Source organism: Ambystoma mexicanum, chromosome 8, assembly GCF_040938575.1.
Source record: "Ambystoma mexicanum isolate Mex_15411 chromosome 8, UKY_AmexF1_1, whole genome shotgun sequence".
Lineage (NCBI taxonomy): Eukaryota > Metazoa > Chordata > Amphibia > Caudata > Ambystomatidae > Ambystoma > Ambystoma mexicanum.
In genome coordinates, this window is record NC_090929.1 from 694,052,125 (window position 1) to 694,069,680 (window position 17,556).

The window sequence follows — 17,556 nt, forward strand, 5'->3', positions numbered from 1 at the left end:
TGCTTGTTATTTATGATATATTTATCACACCAAAGTAAGGAGCCGCATTTATTTATCCGCAGAAAGATTCCACCATTTCTACCTGTATTTGGATGACTGCCTAATCTTTCCATTTCAGCTCTGGTGTCCAGGAGTACTCCCCTTACTTTCACTCTTGTTGGAGGCACTGCACTCACACAAGTATGAACCGGCGGTAGCACTTTCTCTAGGCCCGGCCCCTGATCCAAGAGAAGAACTCAGATACTCTTATGGTGGGTTTAGCCCATCTTCTGTGATCCCACCTGCAGATTGGTTCAGCAGAGTTTACCTGCTAGGGAAACCATAGCATCAATTATACGGAACAAAGTGTTACACATGGCTTAGATGTCCTGCCAGAGTTTTAGTCTTTATGACAGATGTGCAATTATTCTTTCATTGGTAAGTTAGTTACTGAAGATATATTGGTCATTACGAGTTGGGCAGTGCAGGTTAAATGCAGCGATATTAATATATACTGCTGCATTACCGCACCGTCCAACTAGGAGTTGGGCGGAAAGTTGGAGGGTTCACCTCCAGCTATAAGCTGGAGGTAAAGCTGCCGAATTTTTCAGCAGAATTACCGCAGCAGAATTTCTGCCATGGAATTCCACTGAAAAAGCCCTATGGACTCAAAATAAAGTGGGATTTACACCGCCACCGGTAATTCGGTGGTAATACTGCCTGACCATAGTGACGGTAACAGTTATTCTGTATGGTGGTATTCTGGCAGATTTACCACCTGCGGTAGCGCCCAACTCATAATGACCCATGGGATCAAACTACCATAATGAGGTGGCTCTCAGGTATGATGCAGTCTCAGGAATAAGTCCAACACTTGACACAAGATGTCTGCACTTACCATTGCACCTGCCACCAGCTGGCCGTACTTTTACTTACTGTTATTTATTCTACTATCCCATGTACTGCACTTGCCACCAGCTGGCCATACTTTTACTTACTGTTATTTATTCTATTATCCCATGTACTGCACTATCCCCTCCCACTGTCCTTTCCCCTCTCCACTTCCCATGCACTTGCGCGATCTGAATGACACCTGGCCTAGTAGGATCGATGTCTCTGTCTTCCCTCCGTTCCCCCTCCCTTGCCTCGTCAAGCCTTGAAACACTTGTGTATAGGCGCATTATAAATGCCATATCATATCATAACAATATACGAGTGAAAGATTCCATTGAGGTGCTAGTAAAGTGATGACATGAAGCAGCTTCAATGACACAGCCGTGCAGCCTCTATGCAGCCCCTTTCCTCTTTACGGCACTGTGCTGCTACCTCACATGCGCACCGCTCTCATCGCCCTACAAGCCAGAAGGAACACACCCTCCACTCTCCTCCTCAGAGAACGTCTTGAGTTTCCGATTTGTCCTCTCCCTGCACCAATCAAATCCTGCCAGACAGATTGAAGTGCTAAAATTCACCCAACATTGCCAGGCTTTGTGAGGGATCAAGTGACTATTATTTTTGCACATTGCTTTTTCGTCCTCCTGACCTTATTCCGGATTCCTAGTCAATTCATCCGGGTTCAGTGTGTTCTTCTTAGTCTCTAAGATAGCTCAGCAAGTTAAGCTCTAACCTTGAGTATCTGTGTAAAACCTGCAGTCACAGGGGCGAATTCCAGCAGCACCGACTTGTGTCATGCACCCTTCCAAGGCAGATAACAGATACACTTAGTAGCTTTTAGCTGGTTGGCAACCCTTATTATGTTATTACAAAAATGCTGCCATCAGACAACACAATGAGCACATAACCCTGCTCTTTGAGACCTGCACTTCCTTGCTACCTGTGGCAATAACAGCATTGTGCATATAATCCTATAAACAATGAGCACTATTTCTTTCAGAGAACATGTTATTGTACACATTGGACCACCAATGGACTTAGGCTAATTGTGATTGGTTATTTATAACGCACATTATACCCATAGGTTTCTAAGCGCAGACCCAGGGATCGAACCTGTGTTGCTCTGCGTCGGCTTTCCAAGACGAGCGCGTTGCCCCTGAGCTATCCTCCCGAGACTAATCGCCTGCCAGATCATACTCCTCAATCTAATAAGATACTTTCAGGCAGCAGAGCATTTTGACAAACAGCTTCCCCCATATGCAATACTTCACCTCTACATCATTAGCCAATAGATCACTTCAGAACCCTTAGGGGCTCTCTTAAGCTATGTGTTTTCACTACCTATTTCTTTAGCTCGTAGGCTATGATTTTCGCCTCTATAGTTCATTGAATCTGGACCTCTTGCAGCTAGCCAATGTGTCAGTTTGGTTTGTCAGTGTTTCCACTGCATTATTTATCCTTGCTTTTTTTTCTCTCTCCTGAAAGTGACTGTCTTTGTGTATTTTGTGGGTTTCTATCTTATGTCACTTACCTTCATTCAACCTCCTCAGAGTCAGTGTTAAGTGGCCAATTGTGGCCAATCTACAAGACACAAAACATAACATAAAAATAATACAGCGCTTTGAAATAGAAGAAATCTAACATAAAGCACTATACGAGAACATGTAAAAAAACGAGATAGCCACAGCAGGATCTGAGTTGAGGATATGCCTTTAGTATGTAGGTGTGTTTCTGTATTGCCATGTGAATAGGTGTTTGGGTATGTTTCCTCAATGCATTTCAGACCCAAACCTACAAAATCTATGCAAAGCAGTGGGGAATATCCATGGAGTTCTTTTTGATTGATATCCTGCACTGTTTTTGCCATCAAAGTCTTGCAAGTTCCTCTTACAGCAATGCAGGACCAGGTGCCTGATTAAAGAATGTTAAGTAACGGGCTACCCTTTGTGGCTGATGCTGCTAACGTTTTAGAAAGAGCAATCAGGCAAGTGCTCAAATATAGGGGAGGTAGACTGCGGAGGAAACTCAAGGTCTGTAGATGGACATTCTGGAATAGGGCTGTTTGAATCGCAGAGATGGAGGTGTGTGAATTCAATGCAGATACCTTTTGATTGCTGTGGCATTTTCCATGCAAATGCTGGCATTCCCGGTACAGTGGGATATATAGAGGCAGTGGCGTGAGTGCGTGCATCTCTCTCTCTCTCTCTCTCTCTCTCCCTCTCTCACTCTCTCTCTCCATATCTCTCTCTCTTTCTCTCTCTCTCTCTCTCTCTCTCTCTCTCTCTCTCTCTCTCTCTCTATCTCCTTAATGATCAACCAATGTACAGATTTTAGTCTTGAAAAAGTATGAAGGCCATTAGTCCCAGGATACGGCAGACGTATGCCTAAGACGACATCATTGGCTAAGTCCAGATAAGCAGAGTGATAAACAACCCTACAACTATCATCATATTTTAGAAGGAAGTACCTATCTTGTCCAAACTTCTTGGTGTGAACTCACCTAGTTCTTTCTGCTAACAGTAGCATCATTATCTGCCTTGTGCCATTGCGAGCCTGAGCAAAGGGCTCCGCGTTGGGCAGCATTGGCCCCTTGCTATCACCTTACATATATTGGCTCTTAATTGGTGTGACATAAATCATTTCAAGATGGCAGTTCTTATTGTAATGGACCAACGAGCCCAAACCAAGATGGCTACCCTCTACTGCTGTTTCCAGGACAATCTTATCCTATCTATTTGTTCCATTATAAAAGATGGCAGAGACACACACATCTTGCATCTAAATGCATGATGATTCTTCTATGTTTCATTCTATTTTCCACTGCATTATTTATCCTTGCTTCTTTTTCTCTCTCCTGAAAGTGACTGTCTTTGTGTATTTTGTGGGTTTCTATCTTATGTCACTTTGTCTTGAGAAACCTTCATTCAAACTCCTCAGAAAAAATATTCACCTGTAATCTGGTTACTTGCATCGCAGAGTTTTTTTGTCTTCCAGATGTTTCCTCTCTGGAAACTTTCTCCTCTAGCCAGAATGTCATAACCTTTTTTTCTCTGAGACTGATTTACTGACACGTGGACAGAAATGGCATGCCTTCCATCCAAGAGAGTGAAGGTAGGCGTTCTCCTACTTGTAGTCATTGACAGAACACTTTCTCCGAGATTAGATAATATTACATTTTGAGAAGATACAGTTAATATGAGACTGGGAGATGACAGTCAAGCTTCACTTTGAGGATTTTATGTAACTAATAATGGCCAAACTTTTTTTAGAACAATGGTGGAGACTGAACCGAGAGAAATGATATGGTAACCTATGTCTCGTTGCTGTCATGAAGAAGACAACTCACCCCGGATGCAAGATCACCAACTGGGCAATGATACAATAGTAAAATAAGCAACATTTCCTTTGGCAATATTTCTCATTGTGGTCACCCAGTCTGGATACAGATGAGGATTTGACTATCCATAAAATCCGGGAATGTACAAGACTGACTTTAACATGTATGCAATGGGCCTTTCCTTTGCTGGGCTCTTAGTGCACAATGAGACATGCCTTGAGTGACACTATGTGCATATCGCAAATCTTATCTTAATACCTGCTTTATAGATGGTGTAAGACACAGCTTAGTGTGACCCGAGGTCTACAAAATCAGCAGTGGCAGCCTGCTATTATGGGCGGGAGCGGTGCCACCCCCTTTGCCTGAGTGTCAGGTCATCACCTTGCCTGAGTGACAGGCCGCATACTCCCCTGTGTGCTTTATTTGTAAGGGGGACTATGATACCTGCTTCTAAGCAGGAGTGTGTCCCCCACTATGCAAAAATAGCACACAATAATGGGAGGTGGCGGGCAAGTAAAATACCGGCACTGCCATTATTGGACTGGCAGCATGGGCACTGTGCATGAAAGGAGCAGAGTCCTCTCCTGTCAGACAGTGTGTTCACATTGCAGAGACCTGAAACATAAACCCGCTGACTGTCAGGAAAGGACTCCTGTCCTGTTAGGCAGTGAGTTTAGATTGTGGTCTGAAGGGGAGGGCCACATTGTGTCCTCCCTGTATCGGCGCGGGCACATGGTGAGGGTCCATGCAGGTAAGTAAAGTGTTTGGTTAAATTTAATGTGTATGTATGCATGGAAGTATGGATTGTATATGTGTATGTATTTTGGTGTTTGTTTTTATAAATGCGTGCATGCAAGGAGTGTATGAGTGATGTGTGAATGCATGGCTGAACGTGTTCGGTGCTTGTGTGTCACTGCTCACCCCCAGATTTAGGGGATCCACTGAGAGGATCCCCTAAATTTCAGGGTGGGGCCTAACGGGGGCATGGCATTCTTTTTTGCTTTACACTTGATGCACAGTAAGATGCGTCAAGGGTAAAGAAACAATGGTAAGTGAAGTGTCATTATGTGGCTAGCCCCACCTGTATTGAATGTAGGTCAGTCTAACCACGTAATAACACTTAGGTTTGCTTTACCCTTGATCCACAATTATAAGGGTAAAGCAAACATAACAAGTGTTGTCACTGAAGTTTCCTGGAAGTTCCTTGAAGTTTACCCTTGACGCACAATTACTGTGCATCAAGGGTAAAGCAAACATAAGCATTATTATCTCTGCAAAAATGCATTGAAAAAATGTCTCTGAAACGCAGACAATTTTCGTTCTAGTGCTAAATGAACTTGCACTGATACAAAGTTCATATAATATCGCCCACAGTGCTTGCTCGCAATAGTTTTGCTTTTAATAATAACAATAACACCACCAAGAATTAGATTACTCACATGATATATTTTTATTTGCTAGGAATTTTTATCCAAAACAACAGGAAAGTACATTTCTTAACAAAGGCAAGGTTTCCAAAACATCAACATTAATAAATATTAAAAATTAAAAACTCTGAATCTTGTATGTACAAAACTATACAAACCCTATACCACTGGACAAGGCTAAAGAGCAGGAATGAATGGTTGTGCAGTCCAACAAAGATCAGTTGTCCCTCCTTGTTCCCCTTCCTGCGGTAATCAAATGGAGGTCTTGCATTGCAGCCCTTCTAGCTCCTACTACTGAGGCTAAGTTTACACACGATCCAGACTCAAAGTCTTTCAACCCTGAAGCAATGAATGGCCAAGATGGGATGTTTCAGACCTTTTATCTCTTTTTCATTTGACATACCATGTATAAAAACCTTACGTGGCTGGCCAAGTGGGCTTGATTGTTCCCCAGTTGGAGGCAAAGTTACGTTAGAGACTAGCTGCACCTTAGTTGGCTGTCAAAGATTAGACATATAGTGCTCAAACTTCATGTGTTCAGATGCTCAGGTGAAAATACTTTGCGATCTTTCACTTCTTTGAATGGCAATAACAAAGCACATTCACTCTGCAGCTTACAGTACTTTAATTGGGTGCCACTCAGGTAATGATAGAAGAGCACTTCCAACAAGTGCCAGGAATCCTACCTTCAAGTGGATAACCATGGAGACACTCAAGGCCTCAATACTCACTTGCCAATTTAAAAAACCTCAAACTAGTAGCAGGTGAGAAGGTGTCTAAAGTCCACAATAGGCCACAACTGTGGCTCTTGTTGGTTAGCTCATCAGTGAAGAAAGGGATGGGCATGGAACATGAGTTTCCCTACTACCTGTGAGTAGAAGTAGGAGAGAAAGTGGAGATTTTCTGAGATGTGCCCTAAAACACTGGTGATGAGCTTGTTCTTTGGATAATCTTCATGTTTTCCAGCTGATTTATGTAATGTCTATTGGCATCTGGTGTGCTGCATACAACTTCTGGGGAGAGCAGTGTTCATAAAATCTCAGGCTAATTGAAAGAAAACAAAGTCCATTTGAGCCACGTTACACATTCCACAACACCACCTAGTAGCCATCACTGGAAGTTTACCTCCAGTTCTGAGCCACAACAGCAAGGCATTGTGGGTATGCAATGCAAACCTTTTTCTCCAGGAAATTGTCTTTGTCTGAGAGGGAAGTGCTACTTTATACATAGCTTAATCAACGCAAGACAGACATTTACAAGGCTGCAAAGACAACTTCATACCTGGTTTCACCCTTATTCAGGATCATCAGTGCAGTATAGTCCTGACAGCCTTGTGGTTGAAGGATTTGGCCATGTCATAACACCCAAAAAGTTATGGTGGGTTTAAAAAGGTTTTTAAAAAAACAATATATATATATATATATATATATATATATATATATATATATATATATATATATATATATATTTCCTCCTCCTTCAATTTCCATGGTAGTGTCTCCTGAAAATGTAATGCAGAGACATAATCATGATGCAGAGACTTAATCATGATTACAGTGGCGCTACCTTTTATTGTCGTGATAATCATTCCCACGGTAATGCAGGATTTGCTGATTACTTGGTCAAGGTCAAATGCTAAAAATGACAAAACTGAAATTAACTCGTACCTTCACCAAAATTACATCTTTTACCCCGAATTGCCAAATAACATAAGGTAGCTGTGTTATTCATAAAAAAACAATTTTCGAAAAATGTAAATTTGTTTGTTAAAACATCTTTTCACGTTTCTATTGCTGATCCAAGTCTTATAAATTGAAAGCAGTGTGCAGCGGGTTATGTGGAACATTTGTCAATTTGTATCACAGATTGGTTACAGCACATTTTTCCTTTCCTCAAGATACAGGGGGTCATTCTGACCTTGGCGGTAAGGGGTTAACGGAACCGGTAAGGATGCCGGTGCCGTTAACCCCCTGCCGCCGCATTCCGAGGTCCCTTAGCGGGTCCCACCAGTGCCGGCTGGTTTTACCAGCCGCCCTTAGCGGGACCCGTTAAGGGACCAGGGAGCTAATAACGGGCCGGTAATTTGCGGGCCCGTTATTAGCTCCTTCCCCATTCCCATTGAGCCCTATGGGGGCTCGAATGGGAATGGGGAATGGTTTTCAGAATGGGGGCTTACCAGGTCCTCCAAGGTTGGAATGACCCGGTAAATCCCCATTCTGACTACCCGGACCCGAGTTTGGAGGCAGCCAGGGCGCTAATAGCATCATGGCTACCTCCAAACTCAGAATGACCCCCTCAGTCTGGAATATAATTGTGTCACACTTATCCTGATATTTGCAGCCTCAGATTGAAGCTAGAACATTTTGGAAAGTTGTCACGGTATCCGTCCTTTAAACAGGTTTTTTGCGGGTAGGCCTACCATCCAATGAGTTCACTGTTTTCAAATCGGTGTTGCACATACAAAGTGCTTTGAAATTTCTCTTGAGGGAGGGGAGGCCAAAAGTGGTTTACATGATTTGTTTTACGGGGAGCTGCAATGAGAGTAGGTTTATCTACTTAGCATCATCAATTATAAATCTATGTGAGGAGCGTAATGTTATTAGGTATGCGCAAAATTCCAATTCTGCCAGTTTGATTGGGCGAAATTCTATTGTTTCACTTGGTGAAATTCCAAAATTATAGATTGATTTTCCACTTTCCCCTTTGGCGGAAATTGCTGAAAAAGTGCACTTCAATAATTCACTGTTGGGAAATGCAATTGAGGAGTCAGCACTTAATTTGCTGTAAACAAATGCCAAATAAATCCATTTTCTATATATTTTTATGAATAAAATAAGTGTGAAACTCGAATATAAAAATGATTTACTTATGTTTCCCACTTATTTTTCCTAGAAAAAAAGAAACACTAGGTGCACTCTCGCTGCATATTTTCCTAGCAAACAAGGTGAAAACCTTTAACTTAGTCTGCTAAAATAAAAGTTCCAGCGAGAGGTCGAATTTATGTGAAATTCATTTACTGCAAATGAACTTTTAATTTTGTACGGTTTAGCTAATTTCAGGAAAATGCTCAAATTGAATGCACAGTTTCACAAATTTGGTAAATGAAATTGCTAAATCTCACACATTCATAATGGTTATCCTTTCATTTCATACCAATATAAAACTTAATAAAGTTACCAAAAATCTGATGCAACAAACTTGCTATAGTCCTGGGGCAGGGTCAAATAACCATGTAGGATCTAGTTATGTACGTACGTTTCTGATGATGATCAAGCACATCATAGTCTGGAAAATAAAGTCCCCCATCTATGTCTAGACTCTGTATACCATAATCCCTATGGAATTCCAAGTGGCTGGGCCTCAGCACTGTCTGCTAAATTGAAGCCAAGGTGAGGTCTGCAAATATAGGAGAAGAACCTATGTGGTCCAGTGGCTCGGGCTGATTTTACTCTGGCATTCTTTTCAATGTTTAAGCTTCTCCATTTTATTTGGTATTTGTTTTTATGGGGAGACCTACCTCCTTTTCGATAAACTGTAAAATGAATACCTGAGTAAAATGACCCAGCACTGTTAAGTTTACTAATTATACTAAATGCATGACTTATATCATATTATTTTTGAGTGGGGCCTTGTATGTTTATGAAGACTGCTCTTATTTTTCTATCTATGGTCTCACCACATTGACTTGCCCATTTGGCTGTACTACCCCCTACCCAGTAGAGCTATCGCAATCCCAATAGTTCACCTTAAACACATATCCAATATTTACCTTTTGCATGCCGGCCCCAAACGAGAAGGATCGAAATTAGAAGAAGTAGACTTGAGAAAGCTCAAGATAGGCTAATATTCGGTGCTGCAAAGTCAGAAAATGTCCAATGGATCAGGCATTCCAAATAAATCTACAAGGCATTACAAACGTTATTAGGAATGCTGCATTTAATATCTCGGGCCCACTAAGTGAAAGGGAAGGTAGTTCCTGATTACTGCTTCTAGGAATTGGAAATGTACAAGCCTCAGCCCCCCAAAACAATATGAGACACTCTTGTTATAATTTGCATAGGGTGTGGATGATGCAGTTGTGCAGATGATGCAGAAGGTTAGTGAACAAAAATGAATGGCATGTACGATCTGGCTACAAATGTGCCTTTTACTGTAGCAATAAAAAATGTTTATATGGACTATGTCAAAGGAGGTTGGGTGATGGACAATGAACTATGTGTAAAGGCAAAATGGGATATTCTGAAATTCTAAAACTATCCGACACATTGAGAAAGTAAAATTCCTTTTGTTTTTGGTCCTTGTATTCTATGTACTACTTTGTTTTGTTATTTGTCTTAATTGAACTGTCTTACATTAAAACTGTGCCACACTTAGGAAATTCTCAAATGCATGTATAATCCAGTAGATATCATGAGGATGACTGCACAATAGAAGGAGTGAGGAGTAGCTGACCAGGAGTGACAGTTTTTGCACTCTTAGTTACATTTTCAGGATGGTCCAAGATGGCTGCCAAGACTTGGACTCCATTGAAATATAAGAGATTACAGTGGAACTGAAGCTGCACACCACTATGGGCTGCTACTGTGCCTTAAGAGGACATTGGCACAGGCGACGTTTGATGTCACATTGACTGGAAAGTTCTTCAAGGATTAAACGGTGCTTTGTATGTCATCAAATATCAGAACCATGTATTCTGAGAGGGCTGTTGCAATTTCCATACAACTAAAGACAAGGGATGGCAGGTCTCCATCTTCCCGAGTGCCCTTCAGTATATAATCGTTGTATTAGATGACAGAGGATGTTATTTGATACACCTGCTGACATGTCCCTTTGAATCTCTGATTCCAAAGACTTCTATCTGGGTCTGTATGGATGAATGTAAAGATTTTAATGTAGAAGCCAATGAAGAGTATTTTAGTTGCGTTCCCCGGAACTAGAGTCGTTTACAAAGGTAGACCTAAATATGCCAAGATCAACAGAGCCACCTGGTCCATTTGAGCAATTGTACTGCTGTTACCAATTGAACAGATATAACGTGTACAAAAGCCATGCACTTCTTTTGAAATCATGCTAAAACACAAATCCAACTTGTTTTCTGTTTAGCGCTGCTCACTTTGCTGTAAATACTATTGTAGGCACCAGAAGAAGTCTTGGCTTTCTTCATCACTTCTTACTCAACTTGAAAAAGTTAGACATTTTGGATGGGAATAACGAGGGGAGATCTACAACATGCCTTTTTCAATAGAATCATTGGAACCAATTAACCGCTAAAGAGCCTATGTTTGTCATTTGGTCTGACACACATTTTCTGTATGCGAGCAATTTATTTATTTATTGGTCACTTGTATGCGAGCAATGCATGATCATTCCTTCAACCTCTTCTATCAAGCTCTAAAGCCTGTCCGGAGATTGACTTTCTGTGTCCGTGGCCTCTCGTCCATTGACGTATATGGTCAATGCGATGGCTGCAGATTGGTCAGGGACAGATTTCATTATGATATACATTTCTGTGGGTGACTGCCCAGTTAGGTTTTTGTATATTGACAAGCCACCTAATCTCTGGCAGCTTTCCCTGGGCGAATTTGTGTATTACAGCTTTATTCATACATGTATTGCATTATTTCACCCTGAATATAAAGGCAAGTAGAAGCGAATTCCAGAAGAACACTCGCCTGGGAGAGTTCTTTACTTAAAATTTAAAAACACGCAATGTCTGCTTGTGATTTGATTGTGGGGTGAAAAACCTGTTATGGTAACAGTGGATTCTGTGTCTGATTTTGGAGAACATAAGATGTACACATCTGTGGATTCTTTTCCTAGCTTATTTTTGAAATCTACATGATGTGTTATTGAGTGTGTTACAATCTACAGTTGTATTAATCTTTCAGAAACCACACAAATTTATCAAAATAGGAGTAACTACAGTTACTTCATGGTGTTGATCTGAGGCCCATTATACAATGGGTGTGAGTAATACATTGTGCCCTCTCTGTTAAATTTAATTACTTGTCTCACCTATGAACATGCACAACCGTGGGCAGAATTTGTTTTTTGAAGTGGAACCTGCATACATGTATGTTAATATACTCTGTGAAAAGCATCTTTGCAGTTCCTGAATTGTTAGCACTTGGGAACACTGCTAGGTATAAGATAAAATGCTGCAGACGTCCAAAATGATGAACCATTGATTGCGTGGTGGACATGGTCATGGCTCGGTCTGAGCAGTCATCATTTTGGAGTAGGCCAACACAATAAAGTAATATGAGAGACATGCCATGATTCTCTAAAGGCCACCCCCTCTCAAAAGACATAATTGTCTTCACCTAAACCTATCAGGCCTTCTGCGCCAATGAAACTAGGACTAGCGATTACTGTGTCTCTCGTCACGTGGGCTTATGCTGATTCCATTATCTCCATAGGCTACAACTATACTGCACTCTTTGCCTCTCACTTCCCAACAAACCATATTATATAAACTTGCTCAGGTTAAGGTAGAAAACATTGCATCACCAATGCACCAAAGCGCAAAACTGCCTTAAATATCAAAATAACGATTAATGAAAGTTTTGTACATTGAATTTCAAGTTGAACTTCCCATCTTTCTTTAGGAAACTCCATATTTTGCTATCAAGAAGTGGCCATGTGTGTTTTTTGCGTTGTCTCTTAAAATCCATCCTATGCAATGCCTTTCAACTAAGAGGAGGGTGCCCTTCCCTCTTTGTGTAACAACATCTCCTTCTTTTCAGCTTTCGATTGTTTGAAACAATGTCATCAATGAGGTAGCAAGATATCACAGTGCAAAATCTGGTCTGCTCCCTTTCTCTGAAAATGCTTTCAATTTTTTAGAATTGGTGATACTAGACAAGCTAAACACTTAAAATTACAAATATATGTCATTTGCTTCTCGGCCATGATAACAAGTGTCCATGTCCATATTCCCCTCCATTGCAATTAGGGTATTTTCACCTTAAATGAATATCCCTGGAACCACGCTCTGCTCACCCAGAACATGTTGTCTCAATCTAGATGACATCATTGTGTCTTACGGAGTGCTACAAAGTCTGACAACAACATTTCTTAACCTGGTGTTCACTTTTCTATAAGCGGTCTATGTTTACTAGTTCAGATTTCTTGGCATGTTTTTCAAAATAAATTCAACCTTTTACTGGTACACAGATTTATCCATGTAAAGGCAGAGACACAAGGGGTTGCATTTAGCGTGACCATGAACACATACTGGGAAATCATATCTGAATATAGATATTACTAATGCCAATACTATCCCTCCAAAATCAAATGTCTTTTTTCCCTAATCTGAACATTTGGAAATTGCCAACTCCATGAGTATGAAAAACAGCACGAACATTGTTGCCTACTCCTCTTATTACTGTCCTATAGGACAACTAATGCTGCTGTGATTAACAAAAACCTGTGTGTGTTTTGTTGGACTGGGCAGTTTCTCGACTCAGAAAATTGGCAATGGATCATGCTCCCACTAAGCCCCCATTAGCAAAACGGTGGTTGGAGATTGGATCCTTTTCCTTGGTCCCTTCCTTCCCATGTGTCCTCTGGCACTTAGGAAAGACGACCAACGCTTTGAACTGAAGGCTCTCACCTCAGTGACAACTGAGCAGCAAAGTTTACTCATGCCTCCTCCTGACCAAATGGAATTCACCCTACAACATTTTCGAGGGTTCATAGGAGGGGAAGGTGAGCAGCCAGTCTGTCTTTTAGAAAACACCTCAGGAAGACCACACTGAGGCAAAAGAGGTAAAAAGTGCACCATTCAGCAGCACGTCCTCCATCCACGATGGAGGCCGAGTTACGAATAGCCTTTTTTCACGCAGCCTTAGCACCACTTTCAATAAGAAGATTGAGGTCAGCACCATTTGATTTTGAGGAACTGAGTTGTCTTTCCTCATTTGGCTCCATCCCCTGTTTACAGAAAATGAACAACAAAATCAAGTGCATTCAGTTTGTACTGTGAGGTAACATGCACTTGCTTGTATTGTTTTAAAGCGCGGAGGCTCCCGATGCTGCCAGCAACCACAGCAGTGTCCTTCCTCTGTTTCTGGCAAATGTAAGAAGTGCTACAGTCAAAACATGAAAATCTGTCTTGTTTACTGCTGTTTAAAATCTTGGCCTCCCCTATGGATGCTCTGAGAGTCTTTGTCAGCGATGGTGTACTCATGTCACCACGGGGGACCTGCGAACACCCCCCTGAGAATCAGTTCCTTCTTTCCTCCGCCGTGTTGCATCCTGAGATACTGAAGAGCTCCCCTTGGTATGCTTTTTGGCTGAGGATTTATCCCATAGAAAAACAGGACTATCCCAGAGTTGTCCAGGGCTCTGCCCTTCCGCTGCAAGCTGTATCTGTTCTAGTTGCTCTGTACCGAACCTAGATGTGCTGCTGCCCTCTGGCTTAGCCAAGGCGGTTCTGTTTGCTTCTAGCCTCCCAAAGCCAATTAGAGGGCCCTGAGGAGCTGGCTTGGTGTTCATGGTTGTGGAAGTTACTGTTGACAGGGTCACCAATCTGCCCAAAACTGTAGGAGTGGAGGGCGTTTGAGGTAGGGGACTGGGCATGACTGCTCCATCTGGACCTCCATTTTCCAAAGCCGCTTGCTCTGAGTTTGGCGGCACAATGGTTGTGTGGGCCTTTTTGCCACAGGACTCACAGCAGAGCTTGTTGTAGCCAGGGATAGAGCAGTACCGGACAAGGACTTCCATCTGGCAGAATATAGACTTGTCTCCCTGGCATGGTTCCTCTGAAAGGGAAAAAATATTTTTGAGTAAACAAGCATTTCTTTGTTCTATCATGCATAGAGAGTTTACCATGAAGCTTAGACATGAAAAATGACACTCCACTTTCCGGCAGGTCTCATGAATTACCTGAGTATGGTTTGAGGCTAACCCAACCAAGACATGATTTAAGAATTAGCAATATTGAATAGTAAACATATTTCTGTAAGACATTTTGTGAGCAGCACGCATGCCAGACCACATAAATATTAATACATAAATGCAAGTGAATACAAATAATGTTATGCCAAAACAGAACGTTCCTACAAGCTTCTAAATGATTCTGATAAAATGTAGGCATTTATGTCTTTCTTGAATTATCGGTATTTTTAACTTATTTAAATTTTTATTGTGTGCATTTTTTGTTGCCTGTTATTTTTGTGAACATGCTTATTAGCGGCAAATGTTTGCGCCACAGACTCACTTTACCTGGAACCAATGAGGATTTGTATTTGTTCTTATAGGAACGAAATTGAACAAAAAAATCTATTCCTCTCTAATGTCATCTGACCTCAAATATCCTATTTTTAAATTGCCTGATCCCATAGGGTGACCCGGGTGGAGATGGGACCATATGACCATTCTGGCGAGATGTTGACCTAGAAACCAGTTCCTCCATCCAAGAGATTGCTCTTTTGCAGGGACACCAGCACAGGTATATCTCCTGGGTGTCGGGAGTGAACAAAATTTGAGGCTTTTGATCGATATTAGAATGGTCTCTACCCCACCACTCCCGGAAATCCTCTTGGAACGTGTTTCTGCTGAGAGCGACATTGGGGCTCAATACGAGTGCGGCAGTAACCCTACCGGTGCTTCCAGAGGGTTGCCGCTTAGCTTGCCGGTGCCACCGGGACACTACAAGTCCCGTCGGACCGACAAGCTAGGTGCCGGTAAATGTTGTTCCCCATTCCCCTATCTCCTACCACCTTTACGCTACACATACAGACCCGCATGCACACAGCATCTTCATACCTACTCACTCCACATTAACCTCAGCGCAGCACGGCCCATCACATCTTTATCTCTATCACAAATACCCCCAGACAAGGGGCGCAATCAGTATCCAATGGCTGTCATTTAATATATCTTGGTAGGAGCTGAGAATAAAAGAGAGTGGATGATCAATGAGGACATTTTTTATTTTAGAAATGACTGAGCGTTTGGTGACTGGCCTGAAGTTAGACAGTGTGACAGACCCTAGCAAGGGTTTGTTTCAGGGGTAGTGGGGGGTCATTACTATTCCCACGAACACATGTAATGATTGCACTAGAAAACATTTGAGGTGGACCGGTTCAATAAGGAGGGGATGTAAAAGCAGCAGTACCTGTGAGCAGCCAGTTCAGGCTGGGGCTGTCAGGGAGTGTTTGATTGTGAGAGGTGATCATGGTATATATGGGATTAGTCTCTGGCATGCACTGTCTTTGTCGTGCTTCCATTAGCAGCACAGTCATTTAGCCCACTGGCTTTGCCATTAGGGTTGTGACAATATTGTTAATTGCAGCATATGATCCAGGATGAGTCTGAAGTGGAAAGGGTGGGCAGGAGTGGAGGGGTCAGGGGGAGCTGGTCTGGAAGGACAGAGGACCGGAGGTGGAAGGGAAGGAAAGGGGCGGGGCTGGGGATGCAATAAAGTGGAGCTGTGATGCAGTGAAAGGGCAGGATGGCATAGGGATGTGTGGTGAAGGGACTGACCCCCCCCCCTTCGAGTCAACAGGGCAGGCAGGAGCCCATTAACACCAAGGGCACAGCTCAGCAAGAGGTTAATAGTGCTGTAAGAGCAGTGCAGGAAATTGAACAAATGAAAAAGGGGGCAAGCTGACAAGGTTTTGGGATGAGGTCTGGATGGCCTGCATCTATGTTTATAGAGGATGGTTGATGCATTTTAGTGACATCATATGTATTATATTTATTTGCTTGTTGCTAATTTCGAGAGACACTATCCACAGTACAAGATTGCATTGTGGCGCCCCAAGAAGGGGAGGGAGCAAAGGCAAAAGAGGGGAAACAATAACTCAAATGACATGTAATTCCCGGTTCTTCGGCATTCAGACCAGTGCAAGTGCAAAGGAAGAGAGAATAGGGAGAAGAGCAAAATGTCTTGGAGAAGTACACAACAAAGAGTGCTGAGAAGTACAGTCAATGCCACAAGGCACTAGAGCAAGTACAGACGAGATCTCAAGTCAATGTTGATCATGTGGCACAGTGACAACTTATAAGTGCTAAAGGCTGGGGCATGTCGGCATGCAGGCACATTTAAAGAAACATCTTATGGAATTTCTAGTGATCTTTCACCATCTACAGGCTCAGAGGAAGATTGTTTCAGAGGGAGGCACTGAGTGGTGTCCTGAAAGGAACACTGGATGTGGGGTGACTTGATAACTGGCTTTAATTCTCCGGGAAAGGCACATGTGGTTAACAGCACACACACATCATGTATTGTAGGAGTCTCTGATACAACCACTGCAGTTGCCTCACTGCTGTGGGATTATGTCTCTGCCAGTGTCTATGGATGCAGTCTGTGTGGCAACCACTGCTGTTGGATTCACAGCAGTGGGTTTATGCCTTCACACAGTTCAGTATATGATGCTGGCTTTGTGGCACCATCAAGCAGGGAGCCTGGTTGCTGGATATATACAAATCAGGCTGCAGGCCTGGTCCCTATAAGAGGAGTGCCAGGGAGCGTCCTCCTGTCTCCTGGTTCACTGAACATCTGCCAGGCTCCGGGAGCTGTGCGGGCCTTGCACTCAAAGTCTCCCAAGATCTCGCAGCGGGATCTCGCAAAGCATGTTCCTCACATATCTACTTTAGTCAAGCAGCTTGGTCCTGCTCCATGCCAAAATCTCTGTTCTTGGTTGGTCTTCTATTTTCTCAATGGGATCGACTCTCGCAGGGTGCTGCTTCTCGATCCCGTGATCCTGGGGTCCTATCTTGTTGCTGTTCTCCTACTTTAGGTGTGATATCCTTCTGGTGACTAATGTCGCAACCCTCATAATACATGTTCTCTATCTATATAATCTCAGTACCTTCGCAAGGATCCCAACCTTCTGTTGGACCCTCTGTTTCTGTGGATACTCTCTTCTCAGGCAGATTTCTTTTGAGCACGACCCCTCGAAGTTCCCT

General features: G+C 42.5%; 1 protein-coding gene across 2 annotated transcripts in view; it reads right to left on the reverse strand.

Annotated features, from left to right (window-relative positions):
- Positions 1-5,636: 5,636 nt before the first annotated feature.
- The window catches only part of ADAMTS14 (ADAM metallopeptidase with thrombospondin type 1 motif 14), a 622,677-nt gene continuing 610,757 nt past the window's right edge, over positions 5,637-17,556 (reverse strand). For both annotated transcript variants that reach the window (XM_069610499.1, XM_069610498.1), the window contains exon 22: positions 5,637-14,402. In XM_069610499.1, the coding sequence (XP_069466600.1) occupies positions 13,825-14,402 (578 nt within the window). In that variant the 3' untranslated portion in view covers positions 5,637-13,824. The remainder of the gene's footprint in view (positions 14,403-17,556) is intronic.